General features: G+C 42.5%; 2 protein-coding genes and 1 long non-coding RNA gene across 4 annotated transcripts in view; 2 read left to right on the plus strand and 1 right to left on the minus strand.

Moving 5' to 3' along the window:
• Positions 1 to 732, plus strand: part of TNNI2 (troponin I2, fast skeletal type) — a 33,040-nt gene extending 32,308 nt beyond the window's left edge. For both annotated transcript variants that reach the window (XM_033928875.1, XM_033928874.1), the window contains exon 8: positions 329 to 732. In XM_033928875.1, the coding sequence (XP_033784766.1) occupies positions 329 to 424 (96 nt within the window). In that variant the 3' untranslated portion in view covers positions 425 to 732. The remainder of the gene's footprint in view (positions 1 to 328) is intronic.
• Positions 733 to 3,488: 2,756 nt separating this feature from the next.
• Positions 3,489 to 24,982, minus strand: part of LOC117352314 — a 48,218-nt gene continuing 26,724 nt past the window's right edge. Inside the window, exons 3-5 of the long non-coding RNA XR_004537647.1 lie at positions 6,148 to 6,213; positions 5,703 to 5,737; positions 3,489 to 3,874 (exon numbers count right to left, since the gene is read on the minus strand). This is a non-coding gene — a long non-coding RNA (uncharacterized LOC117352314). The remainder of the gene's footprint in view (positions 3,875 to 5,702; positions 5,738 to 6,147; positions 6,214 to 24,982) is intronic.
• LSP1 (lymphocyte specific protein 1) overlaps positions 13,478 to 24,982 on the plus strand; it is a 120,044-nt gene continuing 108,539 nt past the window's right edge. The window contains exon 1 of the mRNA XM_033928717.1: positions 13,478 to 13,627. Coding sequence (XP_033784608.1) covers positions 13,557 to 13,627 — 71 coding nt within the window. The 5' untranslated portion in view covers positions 13,478 to 13,556. The remainder of the gene's footprint in view (positions 13,628 to 24,982) is intronic.

Raw genomic sequence — 24,982 nt, forward strand, 5'->3', positions numbered from 1 at the left:
TAGCTAAACCCTAGCTTTTAATTTAAGCTAGCATTACATAATACAATATCTTATTTTAACCCTAGCTTTTAAATCCGAACCAGAGAACTCTATTTTTGTCTTTCAAAAATGGTAAAATCATAAAAGGGAAATGTGAGTAGTTTTACCCCTTCTCAGGTAGCTCAGGTCTCAACATCTCACTCTTCGAGCATCTCACTCCATCAGAGGTACTCTTTGCTTCATTTGCCCTTGATATCTGTGAGGTCATATGCTTTGCTCTAATGCATATCCAATGATATACAGTATTAGCTAGATCAATATCTGATTTCACCTTTTCTTGTCCATGCAGGAGAAAGACTTGCGTGATGTGGGTGACTGGCGTAAAAATATTGAGGAGAAGTCTGGCATGGAAGGCAGAAAGAAGATGTTTGAAACTGAGGCCTAAGTTTCTCGTTCTTGGTTGTCTTTCTCCCCAACCATGTTTCATCATCTCTTTATCAGTGTCATTTAATGGTCCACTTCTTGGCGCTGATATTGCAGCCGTCCAAGAACCAATCCCTAAGCTTCCTACAGCAACTGCACTCGCCAACCACCATTGCTATGGAAACAACCAAAATGTCTTACCTATCCTTTGGTAGCTGCATGACTGGAAGAAGAAGCAATGGTAATATCATTTTGTAGGATCTGTTGTTTCTGAGTTAACTTAACATGTAAATAAAGCTTTGAAAGCACAGTTGAATTTTTAAAGCTTGATGACCGAGACCTACACTTAATTCCTGTTGTGTGACTTTTTCCTCTGTCTTTCGTTTATTAATTTAAAGAGTCTGCTCATAAAAGCCACAGGTCCTCTCTGAGCTAGGACACCACATACCCTCAAAGACAAAGAAAAACCTTTACCATAGAAGGTATTATCAGGGCTTGGTTTCAGTTCTAGGCGCATCTCTGTGATGTGCCAAGATATTTGAGTTCAGTTGCTGCATCAACCACTGAGGCTGCGCCATGAAACCTTTCCAGCGCTCGACATCTTTAACAGTTTTACTTTGTTGTGCATACATAATCCTTTGCACTACAATTCTGAATCTGATACTTATCGCTTCCAACTAGCTCAGTTTAAACCATACATAGTGATAGGCTGAATGCCTGCATATGTACTGTGAAGGGTATGGAGAAACTGGAATACGAGGACAGACTTATAACACTAGGATTGTTCTCCCTTGAGAAAAGGAGACTGCGTGGGGATATGATCGAGACCTTCAAAATACTGAAAGGAATCGACAAAATAGAGCAGAGAAGATTATTTACATTGTCCAATTTGACACGGACTAGAGGACATGTAATGAAGCTAAGGGGGGACAGGTTCAGGACTAATGTCAGGAAGTTCTGCTTCACTCAGAGAGTGGTTGACACCTGGAATGCCCTCCCAGAGGAGATTATGGCGGAATCGACCGTCCTAGGCTTCAAGAGCAAACTAGATGCATATCTCCTTAAGAGAGGCATATAAGGATATGGTGGACTATAAATTACGCCAGGTGTACACCTGGCAGGGCCTCCGCGTGTGCGGATCGCAGGACTTGATGGACCGAAGGTCTGATCCGGAGAAGGCAGTTCTTATGTTCTTATGTTATGTGTCATTCACACAGCTCACTCAGAGTCCCAGCTTTAGGCCCATAAACACTTGAACAGATGGATAATCAGATCTGGATTGCCAGAGTCTGGACTGTATTCTCTTTCTCTGTGCTTGTTGTACCTTTGAAGGATTTTACTCCTGGAGAGAGGTTTCTATGGGCTGCCTTCTGCCATACTGCTGCCAACTTTTGAAAGCTCTACTGAAGAATAGGATTAGGATACATTTTAAATACAGGGTTTTCAGATTTAAAGCATGGGTAGCTTTGTTTCTCTTTGTGGAGACCCATCCATGAGAAGAAATAATGAGCATCAATTGTCTAGAGACATTTGTGTGTATGTATGTGTGTGTGTGTGTGTGGGGGGGGAGTAATTTACCCACATTAGGGCCTTAATACATGTGTTATGTTACCATGACTCATGTTAAAATAAGTTACCGTGGGTTGCACAGTAATGAGATGCAAAGTATGGAAATACAAAATACCTCATTGCTATGTAAATCAAATAACATGGCTTGTGATGATTATGTTACTCTTGGAAAAATACAACCAGCAAAAAGCTGGTGATATTTTTCCATCCTGGCAGCATCAGGATGCAAAGCTGTGCATAGGATGCAAAGTTGTGGACCAGTGCACTCTTAAAGGGGCTGGTGCTCTACATAAACATTGTTGCCCTCCCTCTCCCTCTCTCCCCAAAGATAATCACATCTTCCTTGCCCTGAAGAAACTCTTCTCCCAAAGGCCTCACCACCCCAATGGCTCCTCCACCCCAAGGATCTTCTTATCTAATTGCCAACAATCCCTGCATTCAGCCATCCCCCTCCCCTTGGTGGCCCTTCCTGCCCTAAAGAACTTCCCAGTCTCCATAAGCACCCCTCTTCATTCTCCCACCAGGCCTGCCAAGCAATCGCTGGTCTCTAGAGGAGTCAGGACAGGAGCAATCTTAAGTTGCTCCTGCCCTTTGCTGACACCAGGTTCCAAATGGCACCAGCAGTCCCTAGCAGTAGCCTTGTTGTTCTAGAGCTAGGGATCAAGCTGCTATATAAAATGCTGGCAAGGGACAAGAGTGACTGGGGTCACTCATGCCTCAACCCTAATAAAGACTAGAGGTTACTTAAGATAGGCCTTGGAGAGAGGGTCTTTGAGAGGGTGGGGGTGCTTTGAAAGATTGTTGGATTCATCAGGAAAGAAAGTCATCAGGAGGGGAGCCCATATTTATTGGGTGACAGCATCAAGAGAAGAAGGTCTTCAGGGTGGGTGGATGCATATGCAGCGAGTAGAGCCAGCAAAAGAAGAGGGTCTTCAGGGCAAGGGGACCATTATGAGGGAGCTTGTAGCTGGGACTTAGCATCAGGAGAAGAGAATCTTTCGGGCAGGAAGACCTTTTGACAGGGTTAGCTCGTATTTGAGGGCTATAGTGGCATCAAGAGAAGAGGGGCATCAGGATGGGGAATTAGGAGGAGAGGATTTTCAGGGCAATTGGTGTGGATTGAGGCATCTTCAGGGCACGGAGATGTGATGGGGGTTTTCAGCGCACAGGATTGCGGGCATCGGGAGGAGGGGTTGTGATTGAGGAGGGCATCAGCAGTTTGGCTTGCCCCTTTAAGAAGCAGCCTAGAAACAATGGGCGTAGAGGCCTGACGCTCTTGACTGTTGTAATGGGAAATTAAGGGGCAGCAAATGTCCAGCTTTTAATATACTTCAATAATTACCCCATTATTATTCTAAGTCCATGGAGGGAAAAGTAAATGGAGTCTTGATAATATCAGAATGAATCAGCCTGAAAAAAAAAACACATCAACATGGCTATCATTAACCCTAATTTTTTTAAAAACTCAACACATTTCCAAAGATTCATGTTATTTAGTTCAAGAATCAAGTCCTTCATCCATCACAGGCACAAGAGAATTCAGAACATGCATGTTAATTTAATTTCACAATTATAGTCATAGCTAAAATTATAGCCAATTATAGCTTAGCCATTGAAACATAGCTCAAGATGGATAACGCCAATAAGCCAGTTATATGCCTTCTGCTCTCCATAAATGACCTCAGAAGGGCATTATTTTTCATGTTCAGAGGCACCCAAACAAGACCTTCCCCTCCTGAGGCATATTTATTAGGATGTCCCATCCTTCCTTCATTGGAGAAATGACTCCACTTACTCCTGGCTTCCCCCCATTTAACATATTGGAAGATTTTCAGTGATGAGTTGGGAGGAGTATTGCACTGGAGCAAAACTTTGCAAAATCTGTACTTCGTGGTGTCAGAACCTGTTGGGAAAGAGAGAGCAAGGAAACTCATTCGCATTCAGTTTGTTCATTTTAAGCTACTCTATAACCAGGCTCTATACAACAGTCTTGAGACAGCAGGGTGAGATGATTCATGTGCTGGTGATATGCCTGATGCCACAGTGCTCTCAAATGCCCTCAGTTAAAATGTTGTTGCTTAGAAAATAGGAATCTTTTCTGTCTACCCGTGCCTTGTTTAAAAACATGAGTCAATGGCTTGTCTGGTGCCCTAGTAAAGACATTGTTCAGATATGGGGGAGACCTAGACTTGACCTCTGAATCCAATTTGTGCTTACTGGGCCAGGTGGTGCTAGAGGTGTCACAGAAATAGTGATCACAGCTAGAGAATGACATGGGGACAAACTTGTCCTCATCCCCGCAGGAACGCAATTTCTCCGCCCCATCCCTGTGAGTTTTGTCCCTGTCCCCATTCCTGTAAGCTCTGCCTTAACCGCACAAGCCTCGAACACATCATTTTAAAGTGTTTGAGGCTTGTGCAGATGAGGATGGAGCTTGCAAGGAAGGGGCAGGGACAGGAAAAGAACTCGGGATGGGATGGGAAAATGAGTTCCTGTGGAGACAGGGAAAAATTTGTCCCCGTGTCATTCTCTAATCACAGCTTCTGGAGGAGAGTGAATCTCAGACAGTGCACAACAGTGACACCTGTAGGTGGATGTAGGGTACATTCATAGCAAGCTCTGAAAGGAGCAGAGATTGGTTTCCCTGTATCAGAGATTGTGAGTTCGATGACTGGATTATAGAGGAAGAGGGTGAAGAAATGAGAATGGGAAAAATCCCAGATAAATGCCCATAAAGGCTCATAGTTCTGTAAGCTCTTGTCCCAGGGAGGTTCCATTGATCTGGAAACCCAGAAATGCACAAGGAAATTTCTGGGCTAAACCAAAGGAAAATATAGTTGAGATCAGCCAAATGCATCCCAGTCCACTCGTAAAAAAAAAGAATTTCAATCCAAAATTATGTTAGAAATAGACTTGAAATGTGAACTGGGCATATAAGCTAATATACCCAGTCACCCTTCCTCATGTCTCCCTTATGAACTCAAACCAAACAGCAGAGATGACTGCCCACCAATTGTAGAAAGGATATTTGAGGAAACCAACACGAGCAGTGTTTTGGCCACAAGGCCTGCCTCAAGAGTCACATCATCGTTGATAGTGGATCACTTTTCCACTAAATGGAACAATGCACTTAAAGCACCATAAAATAATCACAGATCGCTCAAATGCATCGGCTTTTGGGAAACGTCTGCTCATGTTGAGTCATTTCATTTCATCCAATAAAGACTTTTGCATTGAACATTTGTCTTCCTCGAACATCCGTTCTGCCATGGGTGGACAGTCATCTCTGCTGTTTGTTTTTGTGGGGGGGTTTTGCAGACATATTTGTTCTTCTTGCTTTTGTTTTGTCCCTTATGAACTCATCCAAGCCCCTGCAGTTGCTTTACACTCTGGTTTGTTTTCCTGCAATTTGCAATGCACCCTTCTGAAATACAAGACAAAGACTGCAAACTCATAAGAGGTAGGCTTGGAAGAGAGAAGCTGACATATCTGCCCATTTGCGCCACCTAAGTCGTCATCTGTGATTTCCCATACCTGCTCAAGTGCTGCCATTTCTTTGGTTCTTACAACCTCTGCTGGAAGTCAGTACCAGGAGCCCACTGCCCTCTCAGTATCAATGCTTTTTTGCATTTCCTTTAGAACCTCCCTTGCGTGGGCTGGGTTTTATCAAACAGTAAAAAAGTGAATAGGGATGGACAGTGAAAGGAATGTAAATTTGGAAGATTACATACCCTACTGGTCCTAAAATTGATCTTGTGGATTAAAACTGTAAATACATAATGAAGTGATAATGTTAAGCAAAATTAAGAAATAATTAAGACATTTAAAAATAACATAACATTATAGAGTTAATCTTGTGCTGAAACAACTAAAGGGCCACTATAGCCACCTAATGATATCTAATCTTGATTGAAGATAACCAAAATTCCCCTAACAGTTGCTCCATTTCCAGGCACAGTATGGCATAAAGACACTCCAGACTTGTTTAGCAAACTTGCAATGCCAGAAGGACTCACACAGCAACAATCCTTCTTCAAAGATGCAACTCTGCAAATATTATTTTATTTATTTACATATTTAAGGTATTTATATAATGCCTGGCAAGGTTATCTAAGCGGTTTACAAGCAGCTACTGTCCCTATCTGTCTTGGTGGGCTTACAATCTATCTAATGTACCTGGGACAATGGAAGATTGAGTGACTTGCCCAGGGCTTGCTCATGGGCTCTGGAGTACCAATGCACCTACCGGGAAACAGAAGAAAACAACTGTTAGAGAATCCTAAACAGAAATGAAATATAAGCAAAACGTCTCACCTTACTTACATATGAAGGCAGACCTGTACTAAGGGCTCCGTTTACTAGAGCATTTACCGCGAGCCAGCGAGGTAAATGCTCCGATTCTCATTGAACTCCTACGAGCGTCGTGTTAGTAAAAGCCAGTGGAAATACAGAATAAGAGACCTGAAATTAGAAATGAGCAGAACATAAAAAGGAAAATGGCAATCTTGAATTAGGTCCAAGAAGTGTTCTTTCTGATGTGTAGGGGTGGTGGAGCACAGCTGGAAATTGAATGAGGATGTTAGGGCAAGGAATCTGGAGGCAAAGGAGTCAGAGCGGTCATTGACATGGATTTTGAAGTCACTGAGGATGAGAGAAGGGAATGAGGAATTGAAGAAGAGGAAGAAGAAGAATCAGGAATCAAATTCGGTGAGGAAGGAAGAGCGTGATGTATTGGAGGGGTCAGTTGATGACTGCTACTCTGAGAGGTAGGGGAGCGAACAGACAGATGGAATGGATTTCAAAGGAGGGAAAGCTCTGAGATTGTGGTGGGAAAAGAGGTTGACATCTGTAAGTGGATGAGAGTAGCAGCCAAACACCTCCTCCTTGACCAACCATGCGAGGCGTGTGGGAGAAAAGGTAGCCTCCATGACACAGGGTAGCGGCTGTAGTAGAGTCATCAGGGTAGATCCAGGTCTCAGTTAGTGAGAACAGGTTGAAAGATCAAGAGATGAAGAGGTAATGGATGTAGGCAAGCTTATTTGGAACGGAGCAGGTGTTCCATAGGGCGCAAGAGAAGGATAGGGTGGAGGGGGGGGGGGAGATATGCATGAAGGAGGGGAGGGATAAGCTGTTAAAAATGAATGATGCAGCCCAGACATTGGTTCTCAAGATCTATATTGTTAGAGGCTCTGCCGATGTCACCTTGTACTTTGGATGTGAATACCTGTTTATATTTTTGTTATTGATATTCACACAATGTATATTGCTGCTGATTGTCTTTGCTGCATTTCATATTTTAAAAAAAGAAAGAGGGTTGGTGGTATTGCGGGTTGGCTCATAGGAGTAAGGTGGGAATAGGTTGGGAGGACCAGGATTCAGGTTGATGTCCCCAGCAGAGAACAAGAGAAGGAGGAAGAAGATATGGGTGAGGGGAGGGGAGGTACCTCTGGCTGAGATGTGGGTGAGAGAGGATGATTGAATGAGAGGGAGAAAGTGTTGGATCTTTAGAGTGGAGAAGAGGATAGAGGATAAGAGGAAGGGACAGACAATGGGTTTAAAGAGTGAGTGGTGAGGTGTTAAGGAGTTCGGTGGCTTGGAGAGAGGGGCGAGATTGGAGATGGTTAATATCTGTAGGAGGGGGAGCAAGGGAGTCCTAACAGTGGAAGGGGGAAAGGGAACCAGGAAGAAGCTTGGTTGCGTGCGAAGTCAATGTGTCTGTGTTGTAAAGAGGCAGTGAGGATGAGATAAGAGATAAAAATTTTCTGTTCGCGCCTCCCCACCAGACTGAAAAGGATCAAGCTTGATTTGCAGTGCTCATCTTTTCTTCCAAGTCTCTTCGGGAGACCATTTGAGCACTCCTTCGTCCCCTGGAGATACCAGTCCTCACCTGCTGATTCTGCATTGTTATTCTTGCCCTGGGGATCATGCAATTCTTGTCCTCACCCAGTTGCTCATGACTTCCTCCACTTGCCCTGAGACCTGAATTTATTGCCCTTCCTCAGGTGATCATGTGTTGGTCCTCTTACCGTGGTTTTTAGCACCGGCTGCGCATTGGAGCTGTTACTACCGCGGCTGATGCTAAAATCTGTGCAATGCTTTTGTAAAAGGGGGGGGGGGGCTGTGTGCAGTGTGTATCCAGCAGCTCTCTGGGCTTTGGGGGGGCTGCTTTTATGCAATGAGCCAGGTTTCGAATAATTCTCTCTGTTTTATCACAAACGCGGGCAGAGGAAGGAAAGGGTGTGTCAATGTCAGACATTAGTGATGCCATCTTCACTTTTGCATCATCCCACATCTTATTTAAACAAAATGTTTTCTTGTGAAGATCTCTTTTTTTTTTTTTTTCATTCTCATCTGTGATGCAACCAGAATCCAGGCCTAGTCTATCTCTTTTCTTCCTTTGGTTTTACCCATGTATCAGACCAAAAGGTTTTTTAAAAATTAAATCTTTATTAATTTTCCATTCGAAAACAGCGCATTAAAATATGCATACAGTTGACTTGAAGACAGCACTCCCGATCAATCAAAGAAATACTACAAAACATTTCCCCCCTCCCACCCTAATTCTAGAATAAAAACATAGGGCTCCTTTTACAAAGGTGCGTTCTTAACGCGTGTAATAGCGTGTGTAAATTGCCACCTGTGCTAGCCACTACCGCCTCCTTTTAAGCAGGTACATATTCCTGCCTGCAGCCAATACTTCCACAGGATCGTAGACTCGCCAATTTGACTCTTGGACTTCAACCCTACGGATTGGCACCTGGATTGTTGTACTGGTATAGATGTTAAATTGTTAATGAATCTTAGGCCCTCTTTTACCGATTAGCGCGCGCTAAGCGCTAACGCGTGCATGTTAGTCTACGGACGTATTAGCGTTTAGCGTTCGCTAATCGGTGAGCTAACGTATTCCATGTGGCAAGAGTTTTGGGGGGTTTTTTCTCTGACATGAGAGCAGACATCTACTAATACTAATGGTTATTTGTATTTTTGTTGGGGGTTGGGAGGGATTGTTTATTTTTTTCACTGCTGTTATTTTTGGGTTCTTTCTATGGAATTCTTTAAGTTGGAGTTTTTTTTCCTTCCGTTGTGTCTTTTATTGGATTATTGTACTGTTTCTTCCCTCATTTTCCCCTTTATTTATCCCTATGTCTGAAAACACCAACCAAGTATTCAGATCCCTGAAATGTAACGTAATCTTATTTGTACCCTAACTGTAATCTATTTGTTATATCACACAGTAACGTACAGTCAATTTAATATCCAATTTGCAAGTTCTTCCGTAATTAATCGAGCTACCTCTCCTCTCTTGTAACCAAAAAGTAAACAAACCCAAAACTGTTGTAACTTCACTGGAAATGTCCAGTTAGCTCTTTTGTAATCCACCTTGAACTGCAAGGTATAGGCGGAATAGAAGTCCCTAATGTAATGTAATGCTATAAGTCCATTGGGACAGAGAGGTAGGGTTACTTCCTGGCATTTGTTCTAAACCTTTCCCCTCTCAATTTCTCTGAGTGCCCCCTTGTACTTGTGGTTCCCCATAGTTTGAAAAATCTGTCCCTGTCCACTTTTTCTATGCCCTTCATGATCTTGAAGGTTTCTATCATGTCTCCTCTGAGTCGTCGCTTTTCCAGCGAGAAAAGCCCCAGCTTTTTCAGTCTGTCAGTATATGAGAGGTTCCCCATACCCTTTATCAGCTTAGTTGCTCTTCTTTGGACTCTCTCAAGTACCGCCATGTCCTTCTTGAGGTACGGCGACCAGTACTGGACACAGTACTCCAGGTGCGGGCACACCAATGCACGATACAGTGGCAGGATGACTTCCTTCGCCCTGGTCGTGACACCTTTCTTAATGATACCCAACATTCTGTTCGCTTTCCTTGAGGAAAAAAATAGCTTTCCTCTGAACCGCCTCAAGTCTTTTTGCACCCTTGTAGAGATACGGCCTCCTTAACTGGATACAGCACTCCAAGTACTTGTGCAAGGATATCATCTTCTTTCTTCTACTGGTTACTGGTTATGTTTCTTTCTATGCGGCCTAGCATTCGTCGGGCACCAGCTACCACTTTGTCACATTGCTTTGCCGCCTTGAGATCTTCAGACACCATCACCCCAAGGTCTGTTTCCTGATCTGTGCATGTCAGTCTCTCACCCCCCCTAGCACGTACCGCTCTCTTGGATTTCTGTACCCGCTGTGCATCACTTTGCACTTCTTCACATTAAATCTTAACTGCCAAACGTTATACCATTCTTCTAATTTTTGTAGATCCTTTCTCGTATTGTCCACTCCCACCGGGGAGTCCACTCTGTTACAAATCTTGGTGTTGTCCGCAAAAAAGCAAACTTTTCCTTCCAACCCTTCAGCAGTGTCGCTCACAATTAGGATCGGCCCCAGTACATAACCTTTCTATCGTCTGAGAAAACTTCGTTAACTACCACTCTCTGTCCTCTGTCCATCAACCAGTTCTCCACTTTCTTTCTTTAATTTAATGCTGTTTCAGTGCTTCTCCCAATGCACTGCGCTTTCTTTTCACGTAGGAAAGGGATTTGCAAACCTGTGAGGTTGCCCTGGAGTCTCTAGGAGTTAAAGATTAACCTCCAGGTACTGTAGCGAGTTATCCTGGTGAAAACTCGGTAAATTCACCCCTTTTCTCAAAAAAAAAAAGAAGAAGACAAAAAGATTGACTCATAAATTAAATCTCTCTATCCCACTGAGTGCAGCATCCTGTTTTTGACACTGGTAAGTCTGGGTCACTTGGAAAAACCCTTCAGATCCCAAATAGGAAAGCCTCGCTAAGGCCGCTTGGCTAAATAATGATTAATGGACCTGTGCTCTAGAAACACAGCCAAATCTTTTTTTTAACTCAGCTAAATTACTAGTCTTGATCATATCCTTTGGCAGCAAATTCCATTGTTTAAATTATGCACTAACTGAACCCCTCCCCCCCCACACACACACAATTTCTAGAATTCATTTTAGATCTGCTACTGGTTATTTCATGGAGAAACATTTTGCCGCGTTTTACCAAGCACCAATTCAGAGGGTGCACAGATTACCCGCCTCTTTTCAAGAATCACACGCATTTGCGCTCTCCCCAGTCAGCATGCCTCCCCCCCCCACCGTCCGGCATCTTTCCCTCCGCGCTCCTACTGCGACTGAGGTCTGGCATCTCTCGCTCATTCTCAAACCCCACTGGTTCTACCTTCAAACTTGTCTCTGAGGTTGCCGGCAGTGGAGTAGTTTACATGGGGTTGCCTGCGGTGGCCCTGGAGCTTTCCCCCCACCGCGTCCTGCTCCGCCGGAAACAGGAAGTTGAGTCAAGAGGGGAGGCGGGACGTGGCACAGGGAAAGTGGTTGCGTCAGAAGGGGAGTGGGGATGAAGTAAGGTTGGAATAAGGTTGAGCTACCGGAACGCGAGATTGTTATTCGCGGTTTCACCAAATTGCGGGAGGGTTTTTAAAAGAAAACCGCGAATAACATATGAAAATTTTATTCGCGGTTTTCCAGTATTCACAGTCATGTCGATCCCCTAACCCCCACGAATACGGAGGGAGAAGTGTAATCTCTTTATTCTAATGAGTGCACTTTATATTTACTAGTGATAAAATATAAGAATTGCCACATTGGATCAGAGCAAAGGACCATCAAGCCAATAGTGGCCACTCCAGGTCACAAGCACCTGGCAGGATCCTAAAAAAGATTTCATTGCCAGTTAGGAAGTGGCTTTCTCCAGGTCTACTTAATAACAGTTTACAGCCTTTTCTTCTAGGAATGTGTCCAAACCTTTTTAAAACCCAGATTCACTGTTTTTATAACATTTTCCAGCAATAAATTCCAGATCTTAATTATGCGTTGAGTGAAAAAAATATTTTCTCCTATTAGTTTTAAAAGTACGACTTAGTAACTTCATGTCATGTCCCTTAGTCTTTGTATTTTTTTTGAAAAAGTAAGTGATCGATATGCATTTAACTCCCTTCTCCTCTTTTACAAAACCGTAGAGTAGTTTTTAGTGGCGGCCGTGGCAGTAACCGCTCCGACGCTCAGAGGACTTCTAGGCTAAAAACCGTGCTATAATTTTGTAAAAAGGGTGGGGGTGGGGAGGGTAAGTGTTCCACTTCATTTAGGATTTTAGAGACCTCTACCACCTTTCCCTTCAGCAGTGTCATCTCCAACTGAAGAGCCCTTTCCTCATATGAGGGGAATTCCATCTCTATGTCTTTTCTAATCCAGCTGTATCATTTTTGAGATGTGGTGACCAGTTTTTTCACCTCAAACTACAATTTTCTTTTAGCTGTTTTTGAGGTTGTTTTTTTTTTTAATAAAAATAAGCCACACGGAATTAGTTTAACCTATAAGTTAACATTTAGGAACTCTTTTACGATGCCGTTTAGCGCAGGCCGCTGCGGTAATGGCCCCAAAGCCCATAGAGATTTAAAGGGCTTCGGGACTGTTGCTGCACGGCAGCCACTAGCGTGGCTTTGTAAAAGAGGCCCATAGTGTAACATTTAATTTTATTTGAAGTTAGGGATGTTTGTAAGTTTCCAAGACGTACACGTTTAAAAAAAAAAAATTTGGGACCCGTATATTCAAAATCTTTCCTCTAGAGCATTGTTAATAGTTTACATTGAAGCTTTGGAAACATTTATAACTTTGTAATACCTGGTAATATGTGTCATCTTCCATTCAAAAGGGGGGGGGGGAAGTGGGGGGTGTGGGGGTAGGATGAAATAGGTCATATTGAAATGTATATTGAAGGAATAATAAATTTTATTTTATATTATAATTTTATTAATTACTTCAATACAATGTGAAGGGGAGGGGGAATTGGGGGGAAGGGGAGAAGGGAGGTGGGGAGTAGTAGGGGATTGATTTGGGTCATATGGAAATATATTTTGAAGGAATGATAGAAATATATAGGTAAATATTATCATTTGAAATGAAATCTATTTGTATTATATTATATTTAATTATTTCCTTCAATAAAATGTTATAAATTAATACATGCACACCTTGTAAACATGCCTTAAACAGGGGAGTAAGCCTCCTCACCCTTTGAAAAGATATGATTTACAGTGTGGGCTACTGAATTTCCAAGCTTGCCTGTATGGATGCAGTCTGCTGCTGGAGCATTGGGCGAACAAGTCGCTGTCTCCCTTAAAGCAGCGTTTCTATAGGCCCCATCCTTACAGCTATGACATCATCTAGTGAAACCTCTAGGAACTGGTCCAGCCATTGCTGGCAATCATGCTGCTCTCCTGCATTTTCACTTAGATTTGCTGGAAATACAGAGCACACCGGAAAACAAAAAGCTTGGTTTCCTTCTCCAGATTTTTCTCTTTTTTTTTCTTCTTCAAGCAATAGCAGCTTGAAAATGAAACCCTAAAATAATCATAGCATGAAAAAAAAAAGAAGTCTCTAGCACTGACCACAATATCCGTTCCTTCTGTTGAAGGAAATGAAACTTGCAGGCATTCAGAGAGCACAAAGGCACATCCACTCGCACGCCTACACACACACACTCATACTGCCACAGAAACACACCATCCCCAGAAGCTGCAGCAACACTGCAAGGTGAGAAGCAACGAGGAGAGATGTCTGACTGCGAAGAATCCCCCAGCAGCCTGGAACAAGCCCCAGAGCAGCCCGAAGGAGAGGATAACAGGTACTGTACACGGACTCCAGTCTTTCTTTGGCTGTCATTTTATTAGCCTGGCTATGTGAGCCACCTGCAGTTGTCTGAGGGTAGCTATGGGGACTGCTTTTTCTGACTGTGGCAGATCTGGACCAGGGTGAAGGCTGACCCAAGCTCCTTTCCCTGTTTTGTCCTTGACACATCTCAGCCGGCAAGGCAAACGTAGATCCTCTTAGATAGGACATTGGATTGACAGATGTGCAGCCATCTCTGGGATGGATAAGAGACTGCAATTGCATGAATGTACTGGTGAAATGGCTCTCGGATGGGAGGGGGGTGTCTAAATGCAGTCCATGGTGCTCAGAGGCAAGTCAGTTTGCAATTTAAAACTAATGTCTGAACTCACACAGTTCAGAAGAGAAATGAGGGCTGTGATACCCCTGTGCTTCAACAAGTGAGGGGGTGGAGAAAGAAGCGAGAACATCGGTTAAGTAGGACCCCTTGCAGTGAGGAAGAACTGAGCTCTAAAATCGGGCTTCTCAGTTCTGTCAGGTGAGATGGAATCAAGTCGATCTGGTTCTGAAAGATGCGGAGCTTAAGCGTCTTCAAGGTGAGCTAAGTAAAACATTCAATAGTTTGTGATAGCGTAGAAAATCACATCCAAGATGGTAGACAAATGCAAGATTGTAAGACTGATGACTGCAGTAGTCAAATGTGCCTAGAAACCCCACCCCGGCTTTGTCAGCTAGAACTGGCCTGTGCCATGCAGAGCGCGGGAGCTTTGAGTCAAATCAACCCCACTCACCGCGATCGCTCCATGCACTCAGCTGCATAATCCATGGAGATATGCCATAAGCTATATATTACAGGAGAGAGCCCCTTCCCCCTTTCATCAGGATAAGCAGTTGAACTGTGAGCGGCAGTGCTGTGATCAGAGAGATGCAGGGTCAGGCTGCATCTTTCTTGAATGATTCAGTGAGGCTGGCCATGGAGAACTGCACAATATATGGACCAGAGTAATGGAAAGCTTTCCCCCACTGGCAGAAAAGAGGAAATAAAAGATATCTTCCTAATTCAGGTCCTGGGTTTTGCACAACACATGAAAGAAAAGTACTATATTAAAAACTGTAAATGAACTTCAAAAACTCACAGACCAGTATTAGGATAAAGCCTGAATGAGGGCAGTGATCCCTGCAGGATCTTCATATCCCCTTCCTGTCCCTGTCCCATTCCTTCAAGCTCTGCCTTAACCACACAAGCTTTAAAAATGTCCGAGGCATATGCAGATGAGGACTAAGCTTGCGGAAATGGGGCAGGGGGCAGGGACAGAGCTCATGGGGACGGGATGGGGAAAATTTGTCCCTGTGTCATTCTCCGTGGGCTGCCAAGTTACCCATTCCAGGAAGAAGACATTTTGGCTAGATCTGGTTTTAAAATTACATCCCAAAGAAGAGCATTATTTGTAACTCAAGATTCTATCCATTGAAATCAGTGCTGCAGGTCCCATAATGCACTAGGATGAGACTGGCAGAAATCCAGGACTGGCCAAAAAGTCTCCCTCCTGGAATGGGTAACTTGGCAGCTCTGTGAATTTTTGCTGAGGGAACACTTTTGGTATTGTATGTAGAGCTGGAGTTCTTAACCCAGTCCTCAGGGCACATCCAGCCAGTCAGGTTTTTAGGATTTCTACAATGAATATGTAGGAGATACTTTTTCTTACAAAGAAAAAGTCCAAGCAGATCTGTCTCCTGCATATTCATTGTGGACAGTGGCATAGTAAGGGGTGTGGTCCACCCTGGGCGTCGTCTTCACAGGGGTGCCTGTGCTGGTGTCTTCCTTCATCTCTGCCTCCTTCCACATATCCCTTGAAATGTTCGCCAGTGCAAGCAGCATCTTCCACCTGCAGCTTGTGTTGACCTTGGCTCCCTTCTGATGTCACTTCCTGGTCGCTTCTATTATCTCGTCTTGGTTACTGTAACGCTATCTACCTCGGCATTACCAAAATTTGTCTTCATAGATTGCAATTAATTCAGAATACTGCTGCGAAGCTGATCTTTGGAAAACGTAAATTTGACCATGTGACCCCTTTGATTCAGAGTCTTCATTGGCTCCCGGTTTATTTTAGAGTTCAATTTAAATATGCTTGTATTTCTTTTAAAATTCCACATGGTATCTTTAATCCATTTATTCCTTTATTTTGGAATGTTTACCGATTCTCCTTTGCAAGAGACATCCAACAATTTAAACTCTCTCTTCCTTTCTAAAAAAGGGATTAAAGGAGTCAAGATCTTCAGTCGATCTTTGGTCTTTAAACTCTCTCAACTCTGGAATGATCTCCCCTTTTTTTAAGGAGTTCCAGTTTGTTTAAATTTTTCCGTAAATCTTTAAAAACTACTGTATTTGCCAAACATTTTGAAAATGAATTCTTTTGAAATTTTGCTATTATCTTCTATTTATCATTTGTAAATCATTCCCTGGTTATTTAATTGCTGTAAACCAAGTCAAGCCTTCTCAGAATGATGACTCGGTGTACAAAGTTAAGCTTTAGTTTAAGTTTAGTTTGTTAAGGTTTGGAAACGGAAAATAGTCGGATGGAGCAAGATCTGGTGAGTAGGGTGGATAGTCTATGCGCTGAAATCCCAAATGTGTCAAAACATCCATCGTTTTGTCAGCCTTGTGAGCAAGTGCATTGTCTTGCAAAAAGAAAACTCCTTTCTGCAGCTTCCCTCTCCTTTTTTCTTTCAGTGCCTCCTCTAATCAAAGCACAGCAAGTTACAATAGTATTCTGCGTTAACTGTTTAGCCTCTTGGAAGATAGTCATCACAACATCTTCCTGATCACAAAACACTGTGGCCATGACCCTTCCTGTTGATGTATGGGTCTTGAATTTCCTTGGCCTTGGAGGACATAAGTGTTGTTCAGGATCATAGTGGAGTAACCACGTTTCATCAGCAGTATCTAGTCGTTCCAAAAAGCTGGCACCAGCTCCCTGAAAATGCTGCAAAATCAACTTGAAAGCGTCCACTCAATGTTGTTTTTCATCAGCGTTCAAACATTTGGGCACCTACTTGACAGCTTACCAGATATCCACGTTACCTGAATATCTGTAGTGTCTCAGCAATTGTTTTAGCCAATATTTGCTGATCTGCCAAAATCAGGTCATGGACATGGTCAACAATTTCAGGAGTTGACACACTGTTTGAGGCCTCCCAGAACTTGCTGCATCTTCAATCTTGAAATCTCCATGCTGAAAGTTTGCACAGCATTTCTTCACTATGGAGTATGATGGGCATTTGTCACTCAATGTTTGCATCATACATTCATGGATTTCCTCTGGAGTTTTCTTCTGCAGGAAAAGGAACTTCATGATGGCTCTTGAGTTCCACACTTGAAAATGCCACACTTTTTGTTGATATGGTTCAATCAATGATCTGAAATACAGTTATGTCAAAACATAGCATTACGATTCTGCAAACTGGCACTTTGCAAAATAAAATAACACTCTTTTCAGCTACAGTAGCAAAATAAGGCTCAGAATTTAGGAAGTTGGTTGAGCTGAGAATTTTTCAGCACCACCTCATATGCTGCTGTTGGTGTGTTCATCATTCAGTGTTAACAGGATGCAATGCTGCTTGTCTGCTCATCATTTTGTCTTAATGCGGTATACACTGTAGGTATGATTTTCATTCGATTATAACGTAGTGTATGCTGTGTATGTTCCTTCTTAACATTGTGTAGGCAGCTTGTGTGTTCTATCACAAACAAATTCTAATGCAGTATATCTCAATCATAAGCATACTGCATAACATCATAAATCACTTAAATCAGAACTTTTTGTAAGGAAACTCTGGTGATTTGTTTTACATAGGTTTAACAGCGGAAAAGTCCGTAGTCTGTTCAGTATCATGGAATGTTGCTACTATTTGGGTTTCTGCCAGGTACTTGTGACCTGGATTGGTCATTGTGGAAACAGGATATTGGACTAGATGGACCATTGATCTGATCCAATATGGCTGTTCTTAAGTTTTTAAATTATTTTGAGCTCATATTTTTATTTGATTGTATTTATTTTGATTTTTATCCTGTCCTCCCAGTAGCTCGGAACAGCCTACAAGCAAACATTCACGTGGAGTACAGTTGGACAGTACAAAGACTATACAGCAATTTAAGTACAGGTTATGAATGGAGAAGAGAGGGTAGATGGAAGGGGGAATTTAATGGGGCAAAGGGGTAGATTGCAGTTGTAATTTGAGTTGAAGAGGAGGGTCTTTACCGCTTTCCGGAAGGTCATCAATGAGTTCTGTAATCTGATTTGCGGGGGGAGTTGGTTCTCTTACCTTAATGTTCCTACTGGTACTATTTCATCGTATAATCTACACTATTTTATTTCAAATGAAAACAAACTCAACCATGTCTAAAAAGTCCTATGAACGTGATGTCCTTATGTTGAAAGGATCCAGCTGATGACCCGACACAGGTGGAGGCCAGCCTCAGGTGTGTGTCTATTAGTCCACTAGGTATACCCTGTTAATTGGGTTCCTTCTTTGGGCTTTTCCACGAGCATCGCACGTGCTTACAGTCTTTTAAAAGATTGTTTCAAAGTTTGTATTCCCAGCACTGAAATGACACCTAGTGGATCAATAGACATATCTCTGAGGCAGGCCTCCACCTGGAGGCCGAAACGCGGACTGTATCTGGTCATCAGCTGGATCCTTTCAACATAAAAGACATTACATTCATAGGACTCTTTATACATGTGTTTTTATTCATGTATTTCTGTATTTATTTTGAATTTATAGAAATAAAAGACTGTTTGTCTCAAGGTTGACGTGTTCTATCTCACTCTCCACTTGTTCATAATCTGCATAGACGCCATTTTCATTCAAAATTCATTTGGGAGAACAGTTGCTCTCCTTACATCCCCCCCCCTAGCCGTAGCCCTCTAGCTATGAGGAACTAAGGCCAGTGCCGGGCAGTAGACAGTTCAAGTTTGACTGGGGTGGACTTTGACAGCAACTTCAGTGGTAGGGTCATAGGGAGGGACAGCACTGGGTGGACTTCTACAGTCTGTGCCCCGCAAATGGCAAAGAAAGATAAGGGTCATCCACAATAAGAATATTATGTTTATAGGACTTTTTATTCATGTACTTTTACATGTATTTTAATTTGAGTTCATAGAAATAAAGATTGTTTGTCTCAAGGTTGATGTGTTCTATCCCACTCCCTACTTGTTTCTTTTCGTTGAATTTACGTGGGGTTTCTGTTCCCATTCTTCTGATTTACAAAGAAAGATAAGGATCAATATACGTATGGTTTAATCCTGATTTGATAAGGAGTGCCACTGTTGAGCAGACTGGCTGGACCATCATTTATTAAATTATAATGTTAACATAGTGTACATTATCTCTGTAAAGAAGAGCGACTAAAATGGTTAAGGGGCTGGAGGAGTTGCCGTATAGTGAGAGATTGGAGAAACTGGGCCTCTTCTCCCTTGAAAAGAGGAGACTGAGAGGGGACATGATCGAAACATTCAAAATACTGAAGAGAATAGACTTAGTAGATAAAGACAGGTTGTTCACCCTCTCCAAGGTATGGAGAACGAGAGGGCACTCTCTAAAGTTGAAAGGGCATAGATTCTGTACAAACGTAAGGAAGTTCTTCTTCACCCAGAGAGTGGTGGAAAACTGGAACGCTCTTCTGGAGTCTGTTATAGGGGGAAACACCCTCCAGGGACTCAAGACAAAGTTGGACAAGTTCCTGCTAAACTGGTGAGGCTGGACTCTTTTAGCACTGGTCTTTAACCTGGGGGCCGCCGCATGAGCATACTGCTGGGCACAATGGACCACTGGTCTGACCCAGTAGCGACAATTCTTATGTTCTTATGTATTCAAAGCTATCATGATGTACGTTGTTATGTCTTCTTTCCATGCAATGTTACATTTATGTGTGTTATCTGTGTACTCTTCATTCAGTGTCAACACTCTGTACACTGTCAATATGTTCATTGTTAACATGGTGTGTATCTATGCGCTCTTTGCTCATTGTCACAGAAAACATAGAAACATGATGGCAGATAAAGGCCAAATGGCCTATCCAGTCTGCCCATCTGCAGCATCCACTATTTTCTTCTCTTCTTAAGAGATCCCAAGTGCCTGTCCCATTCTTTCTTGTATTCAAACACAGTCTTTGTCTCCACCACCTCTACTGGGAGACTCTTCCACACATCTATCACCTTTTCTGTAAAAAAAAGTATTTCTGAAACAAGGAGAGAGACGAGATGGCGATTGAACAGTGTGCGTGAGCTCTGCTAGTGGCAATAACATTTTTTGAGTAAAGTATTTACCTACGTTCTTTTTTTCTGCCGAAAAGAAAAGGTATGCAGAGGAGTTTTCCTCCACCTCTGCCAGGGACATCAAAGTTGCACCAGACGGTTATTAAAGCCTTCACCGTTCCTTCGGCGTCTGGCGTTACCGCTGCTGAGCCTCAGGAGTTGCTCAGCTTGGAGGGCGAGATTTCACTCAGCCCATCTATACCTGACCTTCCCCCATCCCCAAGAGCTATGCCAGTGGAGGACCGTTGGGTGGAGGAACCTCAGACTTTCCTGAGTGTGACTGAGCAACCACTGTTTGTGACCCTGGAAGGGGACGCTTCGATGTCTTCTGTGTCATCTCAATTGAATAGGAGAGGAGCATTGGGGGCTAATGGTGGGGAGTTCGGAGAAGGCATGAACCAGGCTGGAGAGTTACAGCCTGAGCAAGATCTCTGCCAATTACCCAACCTCAAGCCATTAACAAAACTCCAAGTGGTTACATTGGATTCCCTCTGGTCAACAATTGGCAGTCTTCAAACCGTATGTATAAATTTTATTTCATTGATAACTGGGGTCTCAGAAAAAGTTAAAAAATTAAAGACAGAGGTACAAGACCATCAGGTGAAGATTGGGGTAAATTCAACAAAATTTCGTGTAATTTAAAAATACTATTAAACAACAAACAATGGACAAAGCTTTTTTTCTTTGCAAAATAGAAAATCTTGAAAATCAAAATAGATATTTGAATTTAAGGGTTCTAAATTTCCCCATTCTTAAATATAAGACTGCAAGATAAATTTTCAAAGAGTTCTTGATTTCCACTTTAAAAGTTCCAGAAGTGAATGTACCTATGTTTCAGAAGATTTACTATCTCAAAAAGGCCCTAAAGGAAATGAATGAAGACACACAAGAGATATCCGAGTTAGTGGAGTTAGGAACTTGATTTTAAGGCTATATTATGGTCTGAAGCAGGCCTCTTATCTAGTTGAAATAATTTATATTTTTCCTGATGTTTCTAGATGGACCCAAGTTAGAAGGAAAGAATTTCTAACATTTCGGGATAAGGTTATTTCTTTGGGTGCATCTTTCCAGTTAAGATTTCCTTGTAAATGTTTTATTTTGTATCAGCAAAATAAGTATGTTTTCTGTGAACCCAGTCAGCTTCGTTTTTTCTTGGAAGGAAAGAGGATTTCATTTGCACCATAGGAAAATCTAGTGTAATTCAAGTGTGATTTATTGGCTTGGAACTTCCTCTCCAATGTCAGAATTGACGTCGGGCAGGAAGGCTTGTGGGCCCATCATGTCGGGGAAGCAGGGAGAAATCACGGCGGTGGCTTGGCAAAATCAGCAGTGGTGGTGGTGGCTGTGAGGGGGGGGGGCAGAGAAAGAAAGAAAGGTGAGGGGCAGGAAGAAAGAAAGAAAGGGGCAGGGATAGAGAATGAAAGAAAGAGGGGCAGGGAGAGATGAAGAAAAAGTTTAAAGTTGGAGGAGGGAATGGAGTGTGTTGGGTGGCAGGGGGCAGGCAGGGAGAGAGGAAGAAAAAGTTGGACTCATGCAGGGACAGAGAGAGAGAGATGGTTAGGATGAGGTCTGGAGGAGAGGAAGCATGCAGGAGGAAGAAAGAAAGGATGCACTGTCAGAAGGAAGTGCAACCAGAGACTCATGAAATCACCAGACAACAAAGGTAGGAAAAATGTTTTTATTTTCAATAGTGATCAAAATGTGTCAGTTTCTTCAAATTTACATCTGCTATATTTATATTTTGCAGAGTATCAGAGGGCTATGCGTCATTGTTTCTGTGGTGTTTCACAGTATGCAGTTTGGTTTCTTGGCGGTTCAATTTAACCTTTATCTACATATTTCTATTTTTAGTTTGTGATTACTTATTCCATACTGGCTGAGGGTGTATCTGTGTTCTGTGTGTATGAAAGACATGGTTTTCTGTTAGCGTTGACTAGCCTTGATTGGCAAAATGCATCGGGCATGGTTCTTGGGAGCACCTTTAATAAACCTGATTTGAATTTCCTTATTTTCTGCCGATCTTTTGTTTCATGTTGGATTCTTTGGTGGACTGCTTGCCTTGTTGTTTTGTTGCAAGTTAACATACATGGAGTGGAACGTACTAGAGGAGTTACAGATTTGGTTGTTTATACATACATATGGGTTACAGTTGGTCGACATAGAGTGAGGCAGTTGAGAGGCGTTGTAAACTTGGTTATTAATATAGACTTATATTTCGGATAGTATTACTGCTTTACAATATATTTGAACACTTTTATATACGTATGGAAAGGGTTCAGAGTTAAAGTCCTGAGCAAGTAGGTGGGAAGGGAAGGAAGGGGGATTTGTTCAGAGATGTTTGAGGGTGGCATAGAAGAAAAACTGTGCACTGGTATGCTAATCTTTTGTTTGTTTTGAATTTAAAAAATGAAAGAAATACAAGTGGAAATAAAGCAGTAAATAAGAAAATAGATAAATGGGGCGGGGCCAGGGGAGCCCAGTGTACTTGTGTGCCTAGGGGCCCTCGAAGAATTAATCATAAGAACATAAGAACTGCCATCTCCGGATCAGACCCATGGTCCATCGAGTCCGGCGATCCACACACGCGGAGGCCCAGTCAGGTATACACCTGATGTAGTTTTAGTCACCCATATCCCTCTATGCCTCTCGTAAGGAGATATGCATCTAATTTGCCTTTGAATCCCAGCACAGTGGATTCCTTAATAACCTCCTTTGGGAGAGCATTCCAGGCGTCTACCACTCGCTGCGTAAAGCAGAACTTCCTGACATTTGTCCTGAACTTGTCCCCCCTTAGCTTCAAACCATGTCCTCTTGTCCGTGTCGCATTGGACAATGTAAATTATTTATTTTCCTGCTCTATTTTATCGATGCCTTTCAGCATTTTGAACGTCTCGATCATGTCCCCTCGCAGCCTCCTCTTCTCAAGGGAGAGCAGTCCCAGTTTCTTGAGTCGTTCCTCATATTCCAAGTTCTCCATACCTCTTATTAACTTTGTTGCTTGTCTCTGCACCCTCTCCAGCAGTTTTATATCCTTCTTTAGGTTGGGAGACCAATGTTGGACACAGTATTCCAAGTGTGGTCTGACCATCGCTCTATAAAGCGGCATTATGACTTTCTCCAATCTACTCGTGATTCCTTTCTTTATCATGCCTAACATTCTGTTTGCTTTCTTTGCCGCTGCCGCGCATTGTGCCGACGGCTTCAGGGTCCTATCTATCAGTACACCCAGGTCCTTTTCTTGTTCGCTCTTACCCAGAGTTGCGCCTGACATTCTATACTCGTGTTCCTTATTCTTACTACCTAAATGCATTACTTTGCATTTCTCCACGTTGAACTTCATCTGCCATTGCTCTGCCCATTTCTCTAACTGATACAAGTCGCTCTGGAGTTCCTCGCTATCCTCCTGCGATCTGATTGCCCGGCATAGCTTTGTGTCGTCTGCAAACTTAATGATCTCACTGGATATTCCGTCTTCCAGGTCATTGATATAAATATTAAATAGGATCGGCCCAAGCACTGAGCCCTGGGGCACACCACTAGTCACTTTCTCCCAGTCTGAGAACTTCCCATTTATGCCCACTCTCTGCTTTCTGTTTTCCAGCCATTTGCCTATCCACCTTTGTATATCCCCCTCTATTCCATGGCTTTGTAGTTTCCTGAGAAGTCTTTCATGTGGAACTTTGTTGAATGCTTTCTGGAAGTCCAAATATATTATGTCCACCGGCATTCCACTATCAATTTGCTTGTTCACGGTCTCAAAAAATTGAAGTAAATTCGTTAAACATGATTTCCCTTTCCTGAACCCATGTTGACTGGGTTTCATCAAGTTGTGTGTATCTAGGTGCCGGACTATGCTATCCTTGATCAGTGCTTCAACCATCTTTCCAGGGACAGACGTAAGGCTCACAGGTCTGTAGTTGCCCGGTTCCCCTCTCGATCCTTTTTTTGAAAATTGGCGTGACATTCGCTATCTTCCAGTCTTCTGGTATCTGTCCAGTTCTGATTGTCAGATTGGCAAGTTTTTGCAATAGCTCTCCGATTTCAACCTTCAATTCCTGCCCTAAACTTACATATGCTAATTACGCTTGACATATGCTTCCCAGCTCAGCCTTGTAGGGTTTGCTGCTCTTCATTTTCCAGAGAGAATGACAAGTATTTCTATTTCTAAGTGAGTGATGCAAATATGGAACAGAGGAACTCCACTTCCATGGAGGAGCTTGGACATGCTGGATTCCTGGTTTTCTTTCAGATTGCATAACTAGGTTACATGTCACACAGCTTTTCTAGGATGCTTATTGAGAGACAGTGATGGAGAGGGAGTCGTGTCTTAATCTTTCGCTGAAGGCACCGTGTCCCAAGGGATAGGGTTATCATATGGCTCCAGAAAAAGGAGGACGGATTGAGACATCCGTTTTTTACCTCCATTGAATTCAAGTCAGGGAATGTTTCTTGAAGGGAAAATGGTAATATTTGGAGACTAAGGGGTGGGGGTTTTCCTTTTTTTCTCCCACGACTGTTTTTCTATCAAGGTAAATGGCACTTCCTTAATGCAACAGTAGCAAGATGAGGCACCGGAGACGTCAAAACCATGTGTGGGATAAAATCTTTATTGAAGTCAAATCATAAAAAATATCGATCATAAAAACATGCAAAGTCCCAACTAGGACCCAGTTTCGGCGACACGGTCGCCTTCCTCAGGGGACAATGTATATCTAGGAAAACGATACCAAAATGTGCATATAAATCAAATGAATATGCATAAAATCCTGTGCAATGAGATACAATATAAGTGAACAAAAACAATGAAATTAATGTGTTGATTTTGACACAAAATACTTATAAAGTTAGACTAATATAAAAATGGAAATATTTGGACCAGATATCTAATATGAAAAATTTCAGAATGAAAAATAGCATATATAAGTACAAATTCACATAGTCTAGGTTGGTTTGCTATGTTACTAAATGTGGCTTAGCTTATATTTTAGTGCAGTGTGACTGTAGAGAAGGTTCCAGGTTTGAAGTGCTGTATTTAACTTTATATAGAACATGTG

This window comes from Geotrypetes seraphini, chromosome 19 (assembly GCF_902459505.1).
Source record: "Geotrypetes seraphini chromosome 19, aGeoSer1.1, whole genome shotgun sequence".
NCBI lineage: Eukaryota > Metazoa > Chordata > Amphibia > Gymnophiona > Dermophiidae > Geotrypetes > Geotrypetes seraphini.